Source organism: Anabas testudineus, chromosome 3, assembly GCF_900324465.2.
Source record: "Anabas testudineus chromosome 3, fAnaTes1.2, whole genome shotgun sequence".
NCBI classification, from domain to species: domain Eukaryota; kingdom Metazoa; phylum Chordata; class Actinopteri; order Anabantiformes; family Anabantidae; genus Anabas; species Anabas testudineus.
Window position 1 is genome coordinate 7,079,943 of NC_046612.1, and position 20,339 is coordinate 7,100,281.

General features: G+C 39.5%; 1 protein-coding gene across 6 annotated transcripts in view; it reads left to right on the forward strand.

Moving 5' to 3' along the window:
- The window catches only part of tcf12 (transcription factor 12), a 66,246-nt gene that overhangs the window by 40,444 nt on the left and 5,463 nt on the right, over positions 1-20,339 (forward strand). For 4 of the 6 annotated variants that reach the window (XM_026378389.1, XM_026378390.1, XM_026378391.1 and 1 more), the window contains exons 9-15: positions 8,769-8,868; positions 9,447-9,586; positions 10,011-10,152; positions 10,312-10,382; positions 13,511-13,655; positions 17,245-17,318; positions 19,179-19,370. In XM_026378389.1, the coding sequence (XP_026234174.1) occupies positions 8,769-8,868; positions 9,447-9,586; positions 10,011-10,152; positions 10,312-10,382; positions 13,511-13,655; positions 17,245-17,318; positions 19,179-19,370 (864 nt within the window). Of the gene's footprint in view, positions 1-3,930; positions 4,117-8,768; positions 8,869-9,446; positions 9,587-10,010; positions 10,153-10,311; positions 10,383-13,510; positions 13,656-17,244; positions 17,319-18,592; positions 18,665-19,178; positions 19,371-20,339 lie in introns of those variants that run through there. The other 2 variants (XM_026378393.1, XM_026378394.1) reach the window with 2 other exon arrangements.

Below are 20,339 nucleotides of genomic sequence, written 5' to 3' on the forward strand. Positions count from 1 at the left end.
GGTGTGGATTTACATTTTGTTCCACAGTGTGCTAGAAAAGTGACACTTCTACTGGATAGAAAGTTGAACTGTTCCAGCAACAAAAATAAATAGTAGGTGGGAGAGTTTATTTCAAAACTCTTACATTGTCTGTCATTACTTTCCATACATTTCTGTCTTTCACTTCCTCATATTGTCTCTTTCTTCTCAACTTCTTTATTTTTTTTGTCACATTTATTCTTAAACGTGAAACAGGACAAATCTGCTTGTGTGAATGTAATGAAAATATAAACAAACTAAGCTCATATTTTTAGTTTTCAAGGTTTTTCGTTTTTCCAGCACATTGTTTAGAACAGATGTCCAACAAATGTGGTATGTTAGGGTTTTTTTTCTTATTTCTGTTAGCTTGGAGAATGGACGTAGTTAGTAGCTGAGACTGTTTGAGCGAGGTTTTAATAGCTGCTGTTTGAAGGCCGCTGTGCCCAATTATTAATCTCTGTATAGCCTTCTTGAAAGCCTGATTAGAAACATAAAGGCACGCAAGTTATCCACCAAAGCAACATTATAATAGGCACAAATGGTAAATCTTTGCAGCCTGATTACTACCATACAATTTGAGCTATAATGCAATTTGTGTATCACATGATTCTCCACAACATGGACCCGTCATTTGAGAAATAAAGTTACTGCTAAAAAGGTCATGGTGAAACATTAATGTTTTTTTTTTCTGTGGGTGGACAAACTAATGGGACGGGTCTGGTTTGTGAAAGTCGTGCAGTTTTAACCTGGAGCAAAGACAATGTTGTGTTCAGCAGCCGTGAATTTTATGTACGTGGTAGTCAGTCAAGTCACTTAAATTTCAGATTTATTGAAGTTCTTAGAGCAAGTACAACACTTTCAGTGTTTGGAGGGCACTCTGCCTTATTAAGACCTTTATGAAAATGTGTTACGTAACAGCACATCCCGTTATCACACAGCACTCCTATATCCTATGAGCTGCTGGTGTAGCTGCTGAAGAGAATCATCAATACGCAAAGAAAAAGAGAAAGAGAAAAGCACTCTCTTTGTTTTCTTCTCAGTCCTGTGGCTTCACTTCAGCATGAGTTGCACTCACCTGAGTATGTTTTCTACCTGTCAGGGATCTTGTCCACAAAAGAATTTTGTTGAACTGTGAAACTGAAGCATGTGCTTTTAGTCTTTTATCAAAATGTTGAAACTGAAGAGGTGTTGTATTCAGAGAATGTTTGTGATTTGTGTGATTGTGTCTGGATAAAGTCTATTACAAGTCTATTATGTATGTTGTAGTGTTGGCATGTCGAAGAATGCTGTGGGGTTACAGTGTTACTCCTCCATTTACAAAAGAGGCCCAGTCTGCGGCGTTGCATTAAGATGCAACCATTAACCACAACGTCCCGTGTTCGAGTCTGACTGGAGACCTCTGTTGAACCTCCCTCCCATCATTTCCTGTCATCGCTCTGCTGTGTAAAGACTTAAAAATGCTGAAAAGTACTGTTAAAGAGAAGAAAAAAGGAGGGCAGTCAACATTTGTGCCTATTCAATGTCTCTGCAGTGGTAGTTTTTTTTTTTTTTTTTTTTTTTAATACAGTTACAGCAGATTACAAATCTTTAATCCAGACTTTCTTGTTCTGTTAAGCTCTGAAGATCAGGAATTGTGTATTAAGACATATTTGCATTGTGTGAATTAATTCTTTCTTTTCTTTTTGTTGTTAATAACAAATAAATTACTATTTATAACATAATTAATAATAAAGTGTAATCAAAATGAAAAATAATAAAACATTTTATGTAAACTGGATTTTAGAGCAGTGGCACAAAGCCTTAGTCTTAATATCCAAAACGTAAGCAAGCTGTCAGTTTGGTTGTAAAAAGCATTGAGATGCCTCATGAAGTAAGTTTTAGGCTGTTTCATTCGGCACCTGTAACAAACACTTACTGTCACTGCTGCTTACAGTAAATACATGTATAATGTTTAACTCGTAAATTAACCTGTTCATTTCATGACATATATCTGGTTCCATGTTGCATTAATTAAATGTGTTGTAGATGTGAAACAGGTGTTAAAATGCATTATTTGTAATATTAAGAACGCTGCAGAATTATTAGTGTCTTTTAATAAGTTTATTCATAACACAGTCAACACTTTAGGAAGATGAGGGTCTGAATCCTCTCAGAGTCGGGCCTCTCTAATTGGAACCAGAGCTCCTTACAGGAAACAGTCCTGTCCTGATGACATCATCCCTAAATCCATGCATGTTTTGGAGAGGGAGGTGTGGGAGAGTGTGTGTGTGGTGGTGGTGGGGGGGGGTCATAGCCTGTGGATTTTTGTGTTTTTCAACACCCAAACAAATCCCCTAAAAGCACCTTGTGATGACTCGAGCGGGCAGCGTGAACAGGTGGGTGGAGCTGAGCCTTCATCTCTCAGACTGATGCTGTTTTCTACAGTGTCAGTGCTGCGACTTCATGTGTGTCACTGATTCATGAAGTTAAATTAAATTAAAAATGTACAAGGATACTCATAAAAGAAATGTTCTGACAGGGTCCTGACTCAGCCAACACCGTATGTGCACATTTTGCCAAATTAGTGCGTCTTTCTTCCTGCTTTCATGTGTTTTCCTCGTGATGCTCTTCTGTGTGTGTCTGGACTTGTTTTAGACCTCTTCAAACATCACAACCATTTTCCTTAAAGCATCAACTTGAAACAGTGCCAGATATAAAGCGGTAACAGCGTGTATAGCCAGTGTTTTGGATGAGTTTAAAAGAGTCCTAGAGAAGAAAGGGGGATAAATAATAACGGTACTAAAAGGAAAAGCATAATAAAGGCGTAGTTTTCTTAGGGAAGTGGAAGCTTTCATCTTTCTATAACAGTAATGTTCTCAATGAGTCTACAGGCCTGTGTTTAGTCCAGGAAGCTACGAGTGGTAGACATGAAAGGCTCCAGTCAGACTGAACAGACCGTGCTCTCAGTGGAATATGGTATCTATCCTCTGCTTTCTTCTCCTCTCCTTTGCTCCCCCCTACCTCCCCCTCCTCCCACATGATAAAGGTAATAGGGAGCTGTGTTGCTTGCAGTGACAGTGAACCATGGTAAAATGGCTGGCGATGTTTTGCCCCCCTCCCTGCCCACCACCTCCATCCCGTCTGAGGCCCCCAGGGTTGAGGAAATGCAGCATTATTTTCCTGTTCCGACGTCACGAGGCAGCCCCCCCCCCTTTTGCAGCTGTTGCATTCTTTACAACAAACTGTGTTTACAGGCACTTGTCGGCTAAAGGTCTCACTCTGCCAACACCAAAACTCTCGTATGTCACATTTCATAAATACATTTTCTTTTCTCTCATTACATGGATTTGAACCGTTTTTTTCTGTCTTTAATGGGGAGCCTTCACTTTCCCTCACTAATGACTCCTGATTGGTGTGTGAGCCACGTGTGGGAACAGGTAAAATGTTTTGCCAGATGGTTGTGTTCTTACAAAAGCCTGTAGACTCGTTTAATCTCCACAAAGACAAAAAGATTAGACGCTCGGGATTAAAACGTGTGAAAGAGAACAGGCTCACCACACTTATTTGGTCGCCTTTGAAGAATTACACATATTATTGAAATCCTGCTTAGAATGAAATTATTTTAGTTCCAGTTTGTCGGGATTCCCCTGTAGAAAATCTACATTTTTTATGCTTGGAATTAAACATTTTTTTCTCTGTTCCTAAATCCGCTCACACATTTGTTTTCCGTCCCACCCACTTCCCTTTATCTTTTCTATACCCACCTCCCCGTCGCCTCCCTTCCCCCTCGTCATTTTCCTCTTTGCCTCAGCACTTAGAGGCTTAAGAGTGGGATGTACCACATGAGCCACTCCCTTCTGACAGCCACCCCTTCCCTCAGCTTGGAATGGTACAATCCTGCTTTGCATAAGTTTCCTCTGAGTGGGTCCTGTGTGGAGGCCAGTACTGAAAGAATTATTAGTCCCTTTTGAACGGCTTGGATGTATGTCTAGAGAGGAAGCTAGTGTGCTGCTGCAGTCTACCTTTATCACTTAGATTGTTAACGCTATAATGTATTGCGCCTATCCTGTCCCCGGAATGGGCAGCAACTCTTTAATGTATTACTACAACGGGAAATCGGTGAGTAGTATCTTTGGGAATGTGTGTGTGTGTTAGTGTGTGAGAAGAGCTGTAAAAGTGTGTGTGCATGTGTGTGTGACTGTCGGTCTCAGTCTGACGGTCTTATAATGTTTATGTTTTATTAAGTTGAGTATAAAAGCACTATGTTGCTGTGCATGTGTGATTGCATGTGCCTGAGGCTCCTCTTTCTTATTTTCCATTACATCAGTTAAAGCTGTGTGACACTACAATTAAAATCATGCAGATCAAGTGTCATAACTGCGTTCTAAACTTATGTTAGCTTGTTTTTATTCTACTCCGTGCCCCAGCTGTGCGTAAGCGAGTAAATATTCTCTAAAAGTTTTGCCATTTTCATAACTTTTTTCCCTCCATGCACAGAATGACACAGCGTGGCAGAAAAAAAAGGTTTTGCAGCGTTGAATTTATTTTTACTGGCTGGTTTCTTCAGCTCCGAGACTGGGCTGAAATAATAACAAGTGGGAGTCTGGGAATGATTAAGGGAAAGAGGCTGCCTGTTGAGGTTATACTTTCCTGTTTGCAGATTGAGCTCCAAGCACCAGTGTTGCTGTTATTCCATCTGTTTTTAATCACTTTGGCATTCTTGACGCCACAGGGAGCCTAATGTGTTTTCTGAACTTCTCTGTAATGACCGCTTTGATTTTTGTTACTCTGGAAAAAGTTTTCTGAATGAGAACTTTTTTACAAGAATTTTACATGTGGTGCAGAATTTTCTAGAAATAGGTCTTTGAGTCTACTCTGGGATAAAGTGTAACAATGGCTGAATGAGCTCTGTAGTGCATTCAGTAATCCTTAAGTAATGATACTGTCATAAGCAAATTACACAGGCAGATTTCCACCTGTCATTGCCAGTGATAGTTTTGTTATTATATAATGTGCATTTGAAGGAAAGTTAGTTTTTTAATGTTATTGTATTGAAAAGGTTGTCTCACTCAAGCTTATGTTTCAAGTTTCCTTATAACCCATTACAGCATTTCCTTTGTTCCCACTGCACGAAAGATGACTTTGATCCTTTTCATATTAAGTATTAACAGGCTTGTGTTACAGTTGGTGATGGGGAGAAAATTGATAGCATGTGGACAGAACGGGCAAACTTTCTGATCAAAAGCACTTGTTAAATAACCAGCACAAACTTCTTTTTTTATGTTTTCCTCGCAAGAAAAAAAAAAGACAGTGCGTATTCTGTGCATCAACTTGATCCACATTAATTTGTTATAATGCAGAGTTGCATAGCAGGCTCACCATCTGGAGCAGTGGGAGAATTCACAGTGGGCTATTGGCTTGTAAGCTGGTGGCATGGAACCAATACAGATGGAGCAACTCACTGATCTTTCTTCCGTTCCCTATTAGTTAAAATGAAAAACTCGAAGCGAAAGCACCACAATGATTGTTAGGACCTTTTTTTCCCCCTTGTTTTGCTTCACAGAAAGATTCCCCTGCACAAGTGGGCCGTCGTAAAATTAGATTTGAAAACAGTAAAAACACAAAAACAACAACATGTGTTCTTTTGGGTGGGACATGCCTGTTGTTTTTGTAGTGCAACAGGTTATATCACTCTAGAAGGAGTGATATAACCTCCAGCACCCATCACCACGAGCTAATCCTTACGTCCTCCATATGCACATGTGTTGCACATGCACCGAAGCATGCATGCTTGACTGCATAGAAGACGCAAAGTCAGTGTGGGGGTGGTGGCATGTTTATGTGTGCATTCACCTATCACATATACGGATATGTATAGGGCACACATGCTGTGAGTAGTTAATGAGGTTTCATTGATGTCAAAACCAAATTTTGTGGCATTAATGACTGGAAGGTATTATTCTGCAGCATGGTGGCTGCTCTATTTTTAGAGGACCCGACTCCCAGTAGGCTGCTCTGCTGTCAGAATGTGTACTTGGATGAAAGATTTTAGTGTTTTGCTAAGAAGAAGAAGAAGAAACAAAAAATGCTGCGTTACTCATTTACCATATAAGAAATCTGAGTCATGTGTCCAAAGCCATACTCGTGTGTTTTGATGCTTTAGGTGTTTGATTGTGATTGATATTATATAATAGTATAGGTTATTCTGTTCTATGTCTGTGCTCATGAGCTGTTTTCCACTTGTGGTTAAATGTTAACTTGTTGAAAGTATACATCTGTTTGTGTGCAAGAGATTTTATTTTTGCAGTTCCATGTACAAAAATCGATCAGGCTTTAAAAATATTCAAATATTTTCATGTATCTCCTTTTCTTACTAATATAATTTTTGCATAATTAATCAAGTAATACTAAACAGAATCAAAAAAATTATGTGAAATGTTTCTTTAAGTCTTACAGGATTGGAAACGTCTGACTTTAAACATTCCTCACGTCAAACTGATTTAATCTAATATTGTGCCAGTGAAAGTTAGTTTATGCAAGACTGCAAGTTTAATGTCATACTCTTATGCTTGAAAATACTGAACGCTTTATTTTCCAGGAAGAATTGGCAGGTACTACGCACACACAAGTGTTGAGCAACGCCCCTCTCAGCAGGCTGAGCTGAACAGTAGTTTGAAGAGATATTGTGTCTGTTGTGCATACTAAGCTCTGTAAATGTGAAAGATTTGGACTTGAAACAAAATGCCCCAGAGATGTGGTTCGATTCCAAGTAATGACATGCAGCACAAAGACAGGACACGCCATTAAGTGCGTTTGAACTGTTTTCTTTGAGCTTCTTGGCTATTAGCCTGAATTTTTTCTTAGTTTTATTTCTTTTTTAAAAATGTCCTCTCCCTTCCTGTGATTATATTTCATGCTTACTGCTGGTTGACAGATTGTTTTTTAATGTTTTATATTTTGATTGACGCGGTATGAACTTCAAAGGCAGGTAGCACGGTCTCCGAGACAAGGTGGAAGGTGTGTAGGATAGATTCACTTTTCAGTTGACAGAAGAGCTGTAGAAAGACAAGTCAACAAGTCAACTTACATTTTTCCTATTTTGTACTTAGGTTTGTCTTAGTCTTTGTGTTTTCATTCTGTTAGACTTTTGTTTATAAAACTTAATTACTATGACTGAATCAGTTTTATTGTTATGTCATATTATGTAATTATTTAATACATTGTGATTGTTCAGTCCAGAGCACAACTCGTAATGCACAGTCTATTTTTTTATTTAATTGGTCCTCACTTTAGGATATATAAACACTAGTGAAAGATGGGGCGCAGAATGGCGTTTATTTTCTAATAAAAAATAACCAGTGATGCTCAAATAACCGCTGTAGGTCTGTGACGCTGTGCTGATTCGTGTGAGTGACGGCTTTTAATTAATGGCCTTGTAAAAGGAAACCCAGGCGGGCCCTCTCTTCCATAGGCCAGTGGAATGAGGCACCCAGTGTTTGGGATGGTTTATTAATGCTTTGACTGGTTAGTCCAGGGTAAAAAGGACAATTAGCATTATCCACTGCCATATGCTGCCCATTGAGCATCTGACACAGGCAAAAGACAAAAGCCTGGGCTCCTGTGTGAGGCTAACCTGAGCCACAGAACCACCATCAACCCTGGTCACATGTGTAAGCCAGAAGACCCATGAGAGCTCCACCCCTCCCAGAGCACTTTAATTACACACCCAGACAACAGCATGCTGGAGACCTGCTCACTCAGCAAAGCCCAACCGCCTTGCATTGATATAATGTTCACATGTGTGAGCGAGGGATTGAATTGAGCTTATACTGATGGCCGTGATGCATATTTTCCATCAGCACTGTGTCATTAAAAAATTTAAAGAGTGAACAGTTAACATCCTGTGTGGTGGCTGTCATCACATCTGCAGACATTTTTGAGTAGTGAGCTGTCTTAATGCCAACATCTCTCGCAATCTAAGAGCAGAGTATTGGACACAAGCTGGAGAAGTGCAGGTGGAATCTGGCCGGCAGGTCTGGCTCTGATTAGTGTTACACGACGGTGGGGTCATCCAGTGCTGTCTGTGGGAGGGAGAATTTATTCAGACCTCTCCCTTCTACCCTCCCCTGTGCTCTGTCTCTCTCCCTCACCACCTCTCTCTCCATCTGGAGTGGATGAAGTCAGAGACCACATCACTGGTGTTTGGCCTCCAGTGTCTTTGATCCTCCCGCCTTGCTTGGCACATACACAGCTGTACAACAGCATGCCCATTGTGCCTCTCCTTTCACTCTACCACCAGCTTGCAGGTACAAATATAAAGAAAGCAAAGCAAGCTGCTTTTGAACCACTTATTTGATTTCTGGCTCTTTGGGAATGCTGTAATTTGCCAGGCATTTAGTCTGTGCATGTAAGCGGGTATCATTATACTTCCATTAGAGGTTGAGTTGATCTGAAATGCAAATACCCCTGATAATCCACTCCTCCCATCATGAGCTTGATTGCTTGCTAGTCATTAAAGTGTGTGCGTGTGTTTGTGGTTTTAGGGCCACATCTACAGTACATATGTTTTTCCTTGTGTGTACGTATATGCACTTGATATCACATAGCTTTATGTACCCACACTTTTAATTGTGATTGTATTTTGCATTTATCTCGAAACTATTTGCAGGAATCGAGATGATAAAGCTTCAAAGAATACTCTGCTGCATGGATCCTGCAGTATTTTAAAGTATGGAGGCCCAAACTAACAAACATTCATTTTCTCCTGGCAGGTGTACGCACCGTCTCCCAACTCAGAGGACTTCAACAGAGATTCACCTTCTTACTCTTCTCCTAAACCCTCCAGCAGTATGTTTGCAAGCACTTTCTTTGGTAAGTTCAAAAACAAGTTCTCAGTAGTTGTTTGATTTACTAAAATAACTATCCAGTACTGCAGTCGAATAGAATTTCATTTTTTATTCCTAATGCCGTCTCACTACAGAGGGTTCAAAACAGTATTTCATAATTCATTATTTTTTAATGGGCTGTGTGTTTGCTTTTAAGAACATGATTTGTTGCTTCATTATTATCTTGTCATTTGTAGCAGTTGTCACGATGACAAACACATGACTAACATATTGTTTCTAACTACTTTTAGTGCTGATATAGAGGTATTTTGTAATGTTAAGTTTGTTCTCTGCCGTTACTTCTGTCCTAGATCCAGACATTAAAGCAGACGTCTTTGTTGGTTTAAGCTTTGTGTTATCTCAGCTGTGTTCAGGAACAGGATCATGTTTCAGCCCCAAGAGTAAAAAATAAAAAGCAGTCTTTGGACAACCCCACATTATAAGGGTATAGTTTGAGGTTAGCCACAGTCTGACACTGTGTCAAAACTAAACTGCATGTTGTGGTCCTCAGTTCTATACAATCCATACCATACACCTAAGTGATTTATCTTTTATTATGATTAGATGGTACCCACAGTTCTTCAGACCCGTGGAACTCGTCCAATGGGATCAGTCAGCCCGGCTATGGGGGAATGCTCGCAGGATCTTCATCTCACATGCCGCAGTCGGGAAACTACAGCAGCCTGCACTCACATGATCGTTTGGTAAGCAGCACTGCTCAGCTGACTGATTTCTGACCTCATAAATAGGTGATAAATTGTTGTTAATAACTTTGTTTTTACAGATCCGGTCTGTGTGGTTGTAGCACATACTGTGTGTAAATAATTTTCTTCTCCTCAGCACAATTTCATCTGAAGTGTTTGTCTGGTAATTATCAATGAAGACACTGCTGACCCTCTTTGTATCAGTGTGTGATCTGGTCTTGTCTGCCTGCCTGCTTCAGCTGGCTGGGCATCACAGGGAGTCTACAGATGCTGCGTGCCATGCTTTTATCTCTGTCGCTCCCCGACAGTAACTTTTGCTGGTAGATGTCAGAGGACAAAATAAAATTCAGAGAATAGATAGCCTCTTTGTTTCTCATGTACAATTGTGACTGAAAGTGAAGCATTTGTGTTTCTTGTCTTTCAGAATTACCCCGCACACTCAGTCTCTCCGGACATCAATGCCAGTCTTCCTCCCATGTCGAGCTTTCACCGAAGCAACACCAGCACTTCACCATTCGTCACCGCAGCGCACACCCCGTCCGTCAACACAGCTGATGCGGTCATGGGTATGTTCTGGTTCAACTTCTGCTTTGAATGACTTGATGTTATTATTGCTAAGCATCCGTTCTGTAAATTAAGGCACTCAGACAACTGCTTTGTTTACCATGACCACTCTTGATTTGTCTGATTTTTCTATTACAAAGCCTCCTTCTGTGTTTTCTTAGCTGCAGCAAATCGGGGGAACGCCACTGGAAGCTCACAGACTGGAGATGCATTGGGCAAGGCCTTAGCCTCGGTGAGTTACAGCCTCATTTTAACTTCCAGTTCCACTGTCCAGTTCATCACATCACACATTATATTTAGCATTTCCTGTCATCTACACACACATCTGCCTTTATGTCTGGCCTTCTCTCATAGTGTGCAACTCAATTCTGTGCTGACTTGGTTTGTGTGGAAGTCAAAATACAATAATGGTCATTTCTGTCTCTAAGAACGTGACCTCAGTAATCATGCAGGGAATTAAGTGCTATACTGAATGCTGATTAAAAAAGCCCAGAGGACATGTTTGTAGTTGTTTTTGTGCCTAAGCCTGGATAATTGTGGGCTTAAACTAAGAGTATTCAAGAAAGAGACATTACATTAAAAATACTCCTAAAGCCAGTGGATTACACTTTGTAAAACCAGCCATGGGTGTCTGTGGCATCCTGTAATGTGTTGTATAAAATATTTCTCTCTCTGTAGCTCACAGAGGTTCATTAGAAAAAGAAATACAGACCTTGATTGATGGATAGATTACCTGTTTTGGTCAGTTTTTGTCTTAGTGTCCCCAAACACTCTTAATTTGAAAATAAATTTTATAAACGACATAAAAAATGGTTTATATTGTACTGTAATAAAAATGTAATACAGGCAAATTTGGAGAACAAATACAGTCGGGAGATACAGGTTTAAATTAATAAAATACACTGTATTATAATGGCTCAGTAGATATTAGTTTTACAGGACAGTAGAATGTGCACTCGTGAAAAAAAACATAACATAATGGACATTTATGATCATACCCCAGTAAATCCTAATCATCTCACTGAAATAATTTCCCATCTCAGAAACTGCATTTGCTACTTCCACTTAACCAGATTGGGCCTTTCTGTTTTTCAACAATATATCCTCGAATAGTGTTTAATATGTTGTAGAGACATGATGTGTACATTAACATATTGGTATTAGCTTTAGCAACATTTTAATTCCACACATCCAGGCACCAGCTGTTCATTTAGGAGAAATATTTCTTACTAGTGTGAATCCAAAATATGAGAGTTTAGGGATGGTAATAACAAATTAAGTCCTTTATATTTGCAGACTCAATTCTATTAGCATGACAAAGCTGGAATGAAATGGACACAGTTGGACTGGGGTGGGGGTGGGTGGATGGAGCAGGGGGCACAGGGGAGTTTATAACTGCTGTGGCTCAACTCCACAGGCCGCCCTCTGTAAAGCTTTTGTTCTCCGCCCTTTTAAATTGGCCGTGCTTATTGGCCCCATGCCGCCTGCGGGAGCGTAACTGATGATGAGGCGGAGCTTCATTTATTCCAGTAAAATGAGCCATGTTTCAGTTTGAATGCGGCGTTAGTAGCCAGTGAGTGTAAAGAATAGAAAGTCATACATTGTCGGGTCAGAAGTCACGCTTATAAACGACTTGCTTTATGAGAAACCAAGAAATATTTGGAGATTTGTTTTGAGTCCTATGGTTTCCGACACAGTGGTGACCACACTATTAGTCGCCCTTAGTTTCTGACTGAACTTCTTGTCTAAGAGTGAAAATGGTAAGCAAAAAAGGAACACAAAGCGTGGAAAAGCATAAATAGTAATTTGTCCGATCCTCTTCCTCCACACTCAGTGACACGCTTTAATGAAATGTCCATCCTCCATACTCCAAGTTGATTGAAAAACTAAAGCCCCGAGATCAAGATTGAATAAGGAGATTATTAATAATGAGTGCATTCTATCATCCCTGCAGCCATCCAAACGGTTTTCTGCAAGCTCAATTTGATCTACACTTGAAGGAGAAATCTCTGGATCTGCTGGTTTTTTTTCCCTTTGCTAATTATTTGGGATCCGCTTGTAATACCCTGAGTTCTCTGAATCACGTTCCATTATGGCACAATATCCTCTTATTAAAGAAAAAAATGAGGGATGTGTTGGTGCTTTAATCCAGCATTTGTTTAAACAAATGAAATCCCAGTGGAAGTTCTGAAGACGTAATCTCCTCATTCCCATGTGATTGACATGTCATCCTAAAACACACTGATTTGTGTTTTATTCAGCAATAAATCTGAAGTAACTCTTTTAATGCAGAACACCAACATATTTGCCCTAGTTGTGGTCCTCACAGACACTACGAAGTTTAGAAAGATACAAAAATAAACAACATTTGAAAATGACTAGATTTTGATTCATGGCTCACAGTAGTATGTGGCTGCAAGCTGAAATGCCCCTGAGATTTTATGCTGTTGGCTTAACGGGGTTTCCAGGTTGGGCGTCTGCACTTGTTGAAACCACAGTGGAAAAATAACAGGAGTGACTAGTATAGACACTGAGTCTTTATAGTGAAAAACATTTAACGTTTATTTTAATCTAAAATTTGCATCTAAAACTTGCATTTTACTTTGAACAGATTGACAAACTAAGGAGTTATAGAGTTAATAATTTGTATATGGTTCATATGTTAAGCCCTTCTTCTTTCTCCTGTTTGTAATTTTGGACAAACTAAATTTGGAACTAGACTAAATATAGTAATTTGTTTATGTGCAGTAGTAAGTAAATATGTTTTTTCTTAAATTGTAACATAATAGTTGATCAAAATTAAAATGATTGATTAGAGTATAGTAATAATATAGTCAATGATAATGACTATATTATTACTATATTAAATTATTTGCCATATTTGTGCATGATTTTTCCCAAAAACAATCTGAACTGTCGACTCATCTGACCACAGCACATTTTTCCAGTACCTTTCAGTCCATCTGACATGAGTTCAGGCCCAGAGAACTCTGCAGTGTTTCTGCACAGAATTGACGAATGACTTCCTCTTTGCGTAATATAGTTTCAGTTTGCATTTCTGGATGCGTCAACAGACAGTTTTCAAAAGTGCTTCAGTGCCCATGTGGCTTTATTCATCATGGTAGCATGACGGTTTCTCATGAAGTGTCACCTAAAGGTTTGAGCCAGTGGTTTCTGCACTTAGCTGTTACATCCTGATATTTCCTTATTTGGGGGGATATGTTGCAGGGAACAAACTCTAAATTTACTATATAAATTATAATGAAGTTTTTCCTTGAAGATGATAACAGCTCTAAAGTAACAGCAGCATTCCTTTTATATATACAGCCTGAATTATTATTTTTCTCTCCTCTTCCACAGATTTACTCTCCTGACCACACTAGCAGTAGTTTTCCATCGAATCCATCGACACCTGTGGGCTCTCCTTCACCTCTGACAGCCACAGCAGGTGCTGCCTCAGCAGGTACCGTGGTGACTGCTGCTGGAACCCCTTCTGCAAGGCCAGGTAGAGCACCGATCTCTGTATTTAGATCTAATACAAACCTCCTGTACACTTAAACCAAATGTAGAATGAAAAATATACCTCTCTGAAGTAGAATAAAGGTTTTCACCATCAAGGAGCCAGTGACAGTCACAGATGACAGTCACACATCAGATTATGTTAGAATAACGCCTTGACCTGGAGTGCTCAAGCTAATTAAGAAGCTTTTATGAATATGGCTTTAATTAATTTAATTACTTTTATGTGCTGCATTAGCTGGATTTATTAAAGCCTAAGCAGAGGCAAGTGTGAAAAGTTTCCCCAAAACTTAAATTAATACCCCTTTTAGCTTTAGAGTAGCTCTAATCATTCGGTACTCCACGTTTCATCTGTGCAAGGGAAGTTAATGCCTTTTTTATATTAATCCATTCTGAGGGAAAGCTTAGTTTAGCCTGGGTTTAGGCTGCACATCCATGGAAACAGCATTTGTGTCATTTTCTATTAAATGTATTTTTCTGAGACCATGTACAACAACTATTAATCTCAAGGGAAGAGAAGAGATGCTTTGATTGAGTTAGATGTGGATTCGAGCTGCTGCTTCTTGTCTGTGGAGAGAGTTGTACTAAAGACATAAAATCTGTGTGTATTCAGATTTTAGCTACACCTGCGCTTTGACCAGACTGCTGGTGGAGTGTTCACAGCAGGGCTAAAGGGAGCTGCTCCACATTGACTCAGGATGATATCACTGACTAGTTTTGGCTCTAAGCTTTTTAGGAGGGTCTTGGTTCATGTTCATAAATTTAGATCTTACTGACAAATGCTTTGGAATAAAATGTAAGTTCTTCTTTAGTCTGGACTTTATTTTTTACGGAATGGAACGATTTATCGACCAACCCTGGAATGACAGTACAAATGAAAAAGACAGGGTCTGTGGCTTTTTGTGGTGCTTTAAGGATTTAAAAATCCTGCAATGAAAGTGTTTGAAGTGGGTCTTGAATTACACTATGAAAGGCTTGTCATATTCTTTTAATTAGCAAAACTGTTCCTTAAGTTCTCTTAGCTCTACTAGATATAATGTTACGTAATCATGTTTTTTTGAACAGACACCTTTTGATTTGATGACCCTAGAGCGAAATAACAGGTAAAAGAGCTTCCCGTTCGTAATATACTGGTTTTTAAGTGAAAAAAAGCAAGAGAAGTCTTTGAAGAACATGGGTTGTTGACATGTTGACACAGGCAAGAGAGTAATGGAAAGTGAATGAGGGAAAGCCCACCGTGTTGTTTTAGTGGGCAGTTGTGTCATGTGTGGTAATGGAGTGGTGACAGCTGTCTCTATGCAAACCCCCCTCGTCCTCAGCTGTTGCCCTGCCCCATGGACAGCTGTTCCCCCCCTACACAGGCACACATAGCGCAGGCTGCAAAAGGCCTCGTTTATCTGCCAGTGGGTGAAGGAGGGTGGCTGTGACTCAGCTGATGAGGAGGACTATGACAGCCTCACATAGTGAGATCCCCCCCTCTTGACCTATTTACAGTATGTCACACCTGGCAGGATAACAGTGATGTTATGAGTATAACAATTTAAAACAAATGCTGTCATACTGTTTTATATAGGTTTTGTAATTAATACAATTTATATTATATACATAAGAAAATACTACTGCAAAATAAATCCTAGATTGTAGGAAATGGGAATTGTTTCACTAATTATTCCACTTTTTTATGCTTCTGAGGTTAGTGAAAGAGCATTACTTTGAAGTGGGCACAAAATTTGGCTCGCTGCTGATGTTAGCCACAGAAACCATTCATCACTGGGATTGCACCAATATACAGCACATTACTCAAGACTGGTTTGTTCAATTAGCCCTCTCTGGTGCACGTGGGGACCAGAGCCCCAAGCTAATTTTTCATTCCCGCCAGCCAGCAGAGGCTCATGTGGAGTTCCTGTCTCACTCACCTGGGAGAAAGCTGAGGCAAAACAGGCTTTTTCATTTCCTCTTCAAAAGTTTCTAATAGTCTGTTAATTAAAGTCTGCTTTTCCAAGGTTATGTGTGCAGAGAAACATGAAAACTCAAGTATGGAAGACCGCAGACATTCAGTGAGACATTTCTTTGGAAAGAATCGATGGAAAAGGTTATTTTACAGTTTAGAGGTGTGACTTTCTGTGTGTGCTCATGCTCTTGCAATCTCTGGTTTCGTGAAGCGTTATAGCTGATGTGATCACATTGACCTTGATTTGTATATTATATATTGCACCAGTCTTCTCACAGATTTTTAAATACCTATTGAAATTAAGAATGAATAAAACTTGATCCCCTGCAACATCCTCCAGTTCCTTACTGCTACAAATGACTCTCTTCGTTCTGGTGAGCGTTTTTCATCACCTTGCTATTAGCGTAAGCAAGGAACACTACCCACAATTAGATTTTAGAATCAATGATAGATTACCAAAACAAAGTCTCTATCTCCAGTGTGGCTTCAATTTACAATGATATAGGCTTGGTTTGGCATCTGCCCACCATAATAGACACCAGAAGAGCTCCAAGAGTCTTGAACTGGGTAGACCCACATACATCTTATTCTGTCAATAACCTGCAATGGATCACTGTTGTTAATGTCTATTAAGGTTATGTGATTGTATAATGCATTGTCTCCTGTTGCTCATGGCAGGCAGGTTACCTGCATGATTGCACTTTACTATACTGTAGAAAAAGGAAAGAAATAAATGTTGTATTGAAGCTGAAAATGTGATGAGCAGATGTGGATTCCTTTTCATTTGCTCTAATTTACACCAGATCAGATGAGCTTTATTTGCTTTGCTTCACTGGCCTGCAGTTTAACATTTTGGCTCAAGTAAGAGTCCACCGTGAACCACTTCCAAAGAAGAATTATATTCTCAAATGCAGAGTATCTTGAATTTCTCCATATTTACATGACATTTTCCATTTATGATTAAAAGAGAAGAAGTGCCATATAGTGCATATAGTATAACTTGGATGTTTCCAGATGTGAATACTGTAAAAGACAAACAAGCTGTAGTGTCAAATAGGTGTGATAAAAGAAATTATGAAAACAATAACTCAGCATTGCTAAAGCGAGAATAGTGGAACAGTTTGGACTTGATTGAACCCTAAGGATCGGCATCTCCTTAAAAAAAAACATTCATTAAGGCAATGTGCCCAAACAGATTTTTAATCATTCTGCTGTGAGACTCCAGGAAAAAGGAAGTGTGAAGGATAACTAGTGTTAAAATCACATTTGTCAGTGCTCACATTGTTCTCCAGCTTCTCATAGCTATGCTTATTAATGTGCGGATGCAGCATACATTTCAGGGTGGAAGTGGGCGTTAGTCAAACCCTCCGCTGGCTCATGTGTCAGGATGTAGTCCAGCCATCAGGAAGTGATGCAGTTGTCCCTTAAAAGATAAAAATATCTCACACAGAACAACAAGAAACCAGAAAATCAGGATGTCAGCGTTGTTGGGACTGCGTGATATTGTTTGTGTCACTAAGCTGTTGTATGGGTGCACCCAGTGGAGCAGGATGCAGTTATCAGCCATGTTGAATCAGATGATTGCTTACGTTGACCTCTGCTACATCTTTTTCTCTCTCATTAGGCACCAATCAGTGGCAACGCGCTAGTGGACAGACCCCGTCCTCTCCAAATTATGAGAACTCCCTTCACTCGCTGGTAAGCTTCCTGTCTGCCTCCATCTTTAAGTGAGTGCAGGAAATGATGGATGCTCACTTGGATAAGTTACTCATACAGACTGGGCTAGCATTACATGGAGATTCCTGCCTGACAAATGTTTTGCTGAAGAAGGTGGGGGTAGAGGGAAAACCAAACTGAACAATACCCGTCCCTTGGGGCTTGCCATCTGTCCTCTACTCTGTGGGCCAGGACTGGGATGACAGTTATAGGATGGGTTTAGTTAAAGGGGACTGGTGTGGGGGTGGCAGCTGTTTGCTGCACCACTTCTCCAGGATTCCTTTGCTGCCATATGACCCAAGCTACAGATCAACTTTCATCCCGCCTGCTACCTGATGCATGTCCTCTATTTACATATTCTGCTGAGAGTTTTTTCATATGCAGGAATATTTAGTTATATAGAGCAATTATAACAGAATTTCATTTATTTTTTTAACAATTACGCTGCTGCTGGTTTGAAGCCATGCTGGATGCTTCACTTGATTAAATAAAGAAAGCTTGCAGGAACATTTTGCTGCATAATTCACATTTAAAACACATTTATTGATTAAAATTTCTTTACATACAATCACTCTAGTTGCAGTCATAACACATAGGGGACATTACACATGGTCATGTAGATGTTTCCTCCTATTCTGTCTTTGTCTCTTTATGACTAAAAAGATAAATGATGGTAAAAGTGACTAGCATCAAATAATTGGTTCTGATAAGAACCACTGGAACCACTCATAGTACTGCAACAGAATTCCCTGTGTAGCCCAGAAAATACTTGAAAATACTTGTGCATACACTGCAATGATGAAAGACTGTTGACATGACCAAGTACAAAGAAGATTGTTTTGGTGCTTTCCATTAGACACAAATACATATTTTACAAATGCCAAATGCTCAGTTTTATCTGTTCCACTTAATAAAAATGTAAAGGCTGTTAACAATGAAAGAAGCATAATGGAAATAACTGAAAAATAACAAAACACAAAACTGGAAACCAGTGGTTTAAAGAAACTTTGGCACCTTTCTCATAATTGTTGGGGGATGTGACCAGTAATGTAGAAGGGTTTGTTAAATGTGCAAACTAAACAGCTTCATCCTTACAAAGTGAATGGTCAGCAGCTGTGTGCTTCCTTCCAAATCCTGCCTTTCTTGTGTGTGTGTTGCTTTTTACAAAAACAATCTCTATCCACAGTGTGTTTCTAGCATTTATAGATACTGATCTTTTTTCATAATCCTGTCTTATTCTTATTTGACTTTGCCAGAAAAACAGAGTTCATCAGCAGTTACATGAGCATCTCCAGGATGCCATGTCTTTCTTAAAGGATGTCTGCGAGGTACTTTTCAGATAGCGCCTTTACTCATTACGTGTTCTCATACATCTTTGCATTTCTCCCTTTGGTTTCTCTCACTAGCTCGACATGCAGTCCATATTCTCACTCACAGTGAAATGCAGTTTCATTTTTTTTATTGCCTTTGTTGCCATATTATCATGTTGTGTTATGTTTTAGCATTTCAGCTTGCAGTAATCAGCTTAGGTGCAGATGTTGAATTCTGTATTAATTGTTGAAGCACTGCAAGCGGTGACTGTAGTGCATCTGCCTGTCATTCTGGTGAAAGCAAATGCTGTTAACTTTTACAACTCAAGCTGAAATGGCTGAAGTGATTTTGCATTTGAATTGCCTTCTTTATCTTATGTTTCAGAAGTTTATTTTCTTTTAAAGTCCACACCATACAATCAGTGTTTTCAATTTTGGTTCTAATGTGCTTATACTAAGCTGCTCTGTCCTTCTTTTCCTCTCTTCTCCCTCTTCCTAACCCCTCGCTCCCCAATCCCTCTGGTCCTCCCAGTCTCGAATGGAGGATCGTCTGGACAGATTGGATGATGCAATCCTTGTTCTGAGGAACCATGCAGTGGGCTCCACCGCCAGTCTGCCCAGCGACATACACAGTCTGCTGGGACAGGCACCAAATGGGCCAATAGCAGCCATTGGAGCAAACTTCCCTGCCTCTGCATTGGTTCCAAGTCGAACAGCAGCGATGGTATGAGAACTTCACATATGTATTTAGATCTTCACTTGGCTGTGTGATTAAGGGTAGTGCATAAAGTCTCGCTGTGTTGTTTTTCTAACTTCACAACAGAAGTAGCCTTGGACACCTGTTCAAAACGGCTTCACTGCCATGTGTAGAAACTAAACGTTTTCCACACACATATTTTCCATAAGTGTAATGGCTGGCCTAAAGCTCACCCTGCTCAGAGCGGCTGTATATACAAGATCGAAAGACGAAATGAGAAAAACAGGCGCAAGTGGAGCGAAGTTGTGCTTTGGTGCAGGAAGTGTTTGTGTGTTGCACTCCTTTTAGAGTTTGACGCCTCTTGAGAAACAGGGGAATGCAGGTCTCAGTATAAATCATGATGTGTTCACCCATCCTTCATCCAAGGTATTTTAAAGTGCCAAGAGATTTGAACACATCTGCAGTGGAAATTAAAATGATGTGGGCTCGTCCAACTGTAATCCAGAGGTGTTTGGAAATAATTAAGGCTGATGCGGGATCAGAAGTTCACATTACTGATTCTAGAAATTTACTGGCTACAAATGATGGAAAGAAAAGTTAGACAATAACAAATTAACACATTTAATGATATATGGATGAATTTTTTATTTAGATAGAGCCTTTGATGAAGATTCAGTTATTCTTTGACTAAATTTAAATTACATATTACCTTCAGTTGCACAGTTTTACATGTTTTTTCATCAGATAAACCCATAATTTCAAAAAACTACTTGTTTTGTAGCTAGAAAACATTTAGCATTGTACAGCCATTTATCAAAATAGGTGATGATTACTTTTCTCTTGATTAACCAACTGATTAAACATTTCATTCTGTAATATTTTTCTAATTAACTCAGCCTGAGAGTTGCAGCTAACATAAAACATGTGCTGTATATACATAGAACTTCCTCTGATACCCATGTGTTATATTTTCTACAACAAAAAGACGTATTTCAT